Source organism: Cyprinodon variegatus, unplaced genomic scaffold, assembly GCF_000732505.1.
Source record: "Cyprinodon variegatus isolate N-32 unplaced genomic scaffold, C_variegatus-1.0 Scaffold81, whole genome shotgun sequence".
In the NCBI taxonomy this organism is placed as follows: domain Eukaryota; kingdom Metazoa; phylum Chordata; class Actinopteri; order Cyprinodontiformes; family Cyprinodontidae; genus Cyprinodon; species Cyprinodon variegatus.
The window spans coordinates 750,336-754,210 of NW_015150534.1; the positions used below are offsets into that span (position 1 = coordinate 750,336).

The window sequence follows — 3,875 nt, forward strand, 5'->3', positions numbered from 1 at the left end:
CGGAGCAAATCCATCTGGCGGAGTCAGGTTAACAGTATCCACCAATAATTTCCAATTTTTTCCCCCTTTCTGCTCATTTACCTGAGCCCAAGGTAGCAGAAGGTGTGTGCAGCTAACTGTGTTTTTTCCCACCTCTCGGTGTAACATCATCGGATTTCACTGACATACATAGTAGCTACGTGGTTGGAGGAGAGACACACAGCAACAGATATATATACAAGTTAGTATTGTAATGCAAGAAGTTTAAATGTTGCTCCTTTTTACTATAAAAGCTGGGCTTCTCAGAGGACCATGACTCCCAGTTACAGCTTAAAATAAACATGTTTTCCTATTGTGCAGACAGAATCAGACTGCAAAGCTTCTACATATCTTTAAATTTTGTTTCTGGAATCAATATATAAGTAAAGAGGTTCATTAATCTTTTTAAACAGAGCACAGAGAGAAGTAGGGAGAGCTGCAGATTTAAGATGAAACACACGCAATAAAATATATTTCCAAGTTTACAAGAAAAAAATAGGCCATGCTATATTTAAAATGAAACATATCCATATTTTTCTGCATGGATGGAATTGAAATTGTACTTCTAGGGAAGCATGATATATCGATTTTGGCATCAAATCGGCTGTTATTCATTATTTTTTTAATATACATTAATGTTTTTGGGCCCTATATATATAATGCATTAAAAGGCATCTCTCTAACTATTTATAAATATAAATATTAGTGTTTTATGAATATATAGATATATATATAATGCATTAAAAGGCATCTCTCTAACTATTTATAAATATAAATATTAGTGTTTTATGATTCTCTTGTGTTCTCAACAACACACCAACTTTCATTACAAAGGTACACCCTCTACCTAAAGGATGCAGGCTACTTTCTTTCTCACTGTTTCTGCATTTGAATCTCATTTGATTGACAAATCCGTAGTTCAATTTCCTCCTTTCCCCACTAGATGGCAGCATCTTATTTCTTCTCTTATTTAAAGCCCAGGCCATGCTCTGCTGAGAACAAAAGCAGCCTGGCGTGCCACTTCATGTTTCACAACTTTCGTTTTCATGCTCAGCAGTGCTTTGGTACAGTAATACTGAATTAAAGTGAACAGACTTCACTTTGTTGCCAGCATTGATGTTTTTTTGTTGCTCTTCTTGTTCAATAAACAGCGCCTCTGCAGTGCAGTTTAAGGAAACAGTGGTATAAGAGGTCATTTCCTGTTGTTAAATATAGTCATGCAGACTTTTTTTTTCACACTGAACAGGAATTTACAGTTTTTCTCCCCCTCTCTGCTTTTGTAGGGTCAGAAACGCCACTCTACAGATGCTGGGGTCCAAACAGAACCAGCGACTGCTGCTTCAACATCTGAGAAAACCAAATGAGCCCTTTTAAGTTTCCCTGTACAGATCCCCCACCCCTCCTCCTCCCTGTCTTTCTAGCTATACTCTGTCTTCATGTCTTGGTCATATTTCACCACCTCAATTCCTTTTTTTTTTTTAGATGTTGCATTTTAAAGAGAAATGCTTTCAGAAGGATTCTGGAAAGATTAGCACGGTGATAGATAAACAATAGGAGAAACACTGACTATAAGAAGCCATGAGTTAAAATGACAAGTTGTCATTTAAACAAAAAGAAAAATATTTCATAACTTTTTCCACTTTTACCACCAGCTGGAAGCTGCACAGCTCTGGTTAACAAAGCATATATATATATATAAACAGAACCTAATTATTGGGTTAAACACCTTCTTTCCAACTTGGTCTGTGTAACCACCACATTCAGACTCAGTATAAGTCAGTACATGCCTTCCATCTCTTAACATGCCTTTGGTTAACCCCAGATAAAGTTCAGCTCCTCTTTGTCACAGTTTACAGTACCAGCAATGCTTTCCACAGAGTTTCCAAAGAGTTTCCAAAGCATCAAGGGCATATTTTTGGGAGAAGGGTGCAAAATGCATTTGATATAGTGAAAACCGTTCACTCATAGTGTCCCTGGACACATTGGGTCCTTCATCGTTATCTCCTACAGGTTCATAGCAACAGGACTGGAGCTACTGCCGTACATGTGACAGCAATCTCCCATGTTCCTCATATGATAGGGCCTGATATTTTTATTTAAGAAAAACCTCCACGCCTGAGCTAAATCTTCCATGTATATGCATCTATTTTTGACTAATATGGAGGCTTAAGGGGGACAAAAAGATGTCAGTTTGCTGTGAGGTAAATAAATGTACCATTAAATAATGAAATGCATATGTAGCATTTGATAAGCACATAATTTAACAATAAAATGTACCATTAAATTATGAAATGTAAAGTTAAATAACTAAATTTAGCTTATAAATGATGGCATTAGCCTTGAAATAAATAAATAATAAGTAATAACAATATATATGGAGATTAATTTATGAAAAATCACATTTAATATTATTTTTATACATTTTCTGTATTGTAGGAAGTGTCATAGATCATAACATAGAAGGGAAGTGAAATTCCATTCTACAATTTTCAATTTTCCAAACCCTCCTTCCCATCTAACCCAACCCCATCAGAGGATTAATGCCTATTTTATTCCAGAAATGTAGACAGAAAAAGAATATAAATAGAACAAAAACTAAACATAGAACACAGATAGGATAATTAAATGTGCACCGAGCAGAAGTGACTACAAAATAAAAGTATAAATAAAAACCATTAGCCATAAATGTTGGTTTAAAGATTGGTTTAAATTTTTAATGTCATGATTTCAAAAGTATATTAATTTATTTAATTTTACATTTCATTAATAATAAATTAAGTTGATTAATGAAATATTAAATAAATTAATGAAAAATGTAATGGTACAGCTATTTATCTAATTTTACATTTAATTATTTCATGGTACTTTTTTTATTCAATAAAACATTTACACCTATTTATTCCATGCTATATTTATCTGATTTATTTTGTCTTCTTTAACCCTCCATAATATAAATATATTATTATTCTGCATAAGATACACATGCCATGGGGTTGATAGGGGCAGAGACTTAAAACAATCTCCTTCTTCCCCCATTAAGCAAAAAAACCTTATTCTGAAAAAAGCACAGGTTATTTTTTTATATCGGCATATTGACATTAATCACTAATTGATGTAATTCTGTTTTCAGTTTATGGTCAATATAGGGGGGAAAAAGAATATGGAAAAAAGAAAAAAGGAATTCCCGGTAGTTGAGAAATTCAACCAGATATGATCACTGCTGCCACCCTCTGGTTTAGTGGGGAACTGCTGGTTCTGGTGGTGGTGAAGTATGTTCCTAAAGCCAGGCAAACACTGTGCGATTTTTTTTTTTTTGCACGCAGCTACAGTTCATAATGTATGTTATCACACTATGCAACACGACGCTCTGAAGCGATCTATCTGCTCAGACTGTACGTCTAAAAACCACGCTGGACTCAGCTCCGCAGTTAGATGGCGCTACTCTGACTCGTCTATCCTGCAGCCAAACGAGTAGGAGAGGAATATGAAGCTCATTAAAGTGAAACGCGCTGCCTTGGCTATTTGTACAATTTTGTGCAGAAAGCACTAAAACGAAAAGATGATGACGTATTTGGACAAAGACATGGCTGAGCAAACGTGGCTACTACAATCTGTCAATTTTACAGAAAGAACTCCATTTCAGTCATTGCATCACCGCCGTGCTTCTGTGTTTTTATCTGAGAGGAAGAAGAAGAATCCTTGTTTGCCAACTGAGCGATTTGCCCACGACGCTCATGATTCCTGATCGGGACGTGGTCGCGAGAGGCTGATCGCCCCTTGCTACCCCCCCATTATATACGACACACAACTGCACTGCAAAAAACATCTAGAAATAAGTAAAAAATGTCTTAAATTAA

At 35.6% G+C, this 3,875-nt stretch overlaps 1 protein-coding gene across 1 annotated transcript in view; it reads left to right on the top strand.

The window, feature by feature from the left end:
* Window positions 1-1,959, top strand: part of LOC107083713 (protein ENL-like) — a 15,969-nt gene extending 14,010 nt beyond the window's left edge. The window contains exon 9 of the mRNA XM_015373135.1: window positions 1,302-1,959. Coding sequence (XP_015228621.1) covers window positions 1,302-1,382 — 81 coding nt within the window. The 3' untranslated portion in view covers window positions 1,383-1,959. The remainder of the gene's footprint in view (window positions 1-1,301) is intronic.
* The last annotated feature ends 1,916 nt before the right edge of the window (window positions 1,960-3,875 follow it).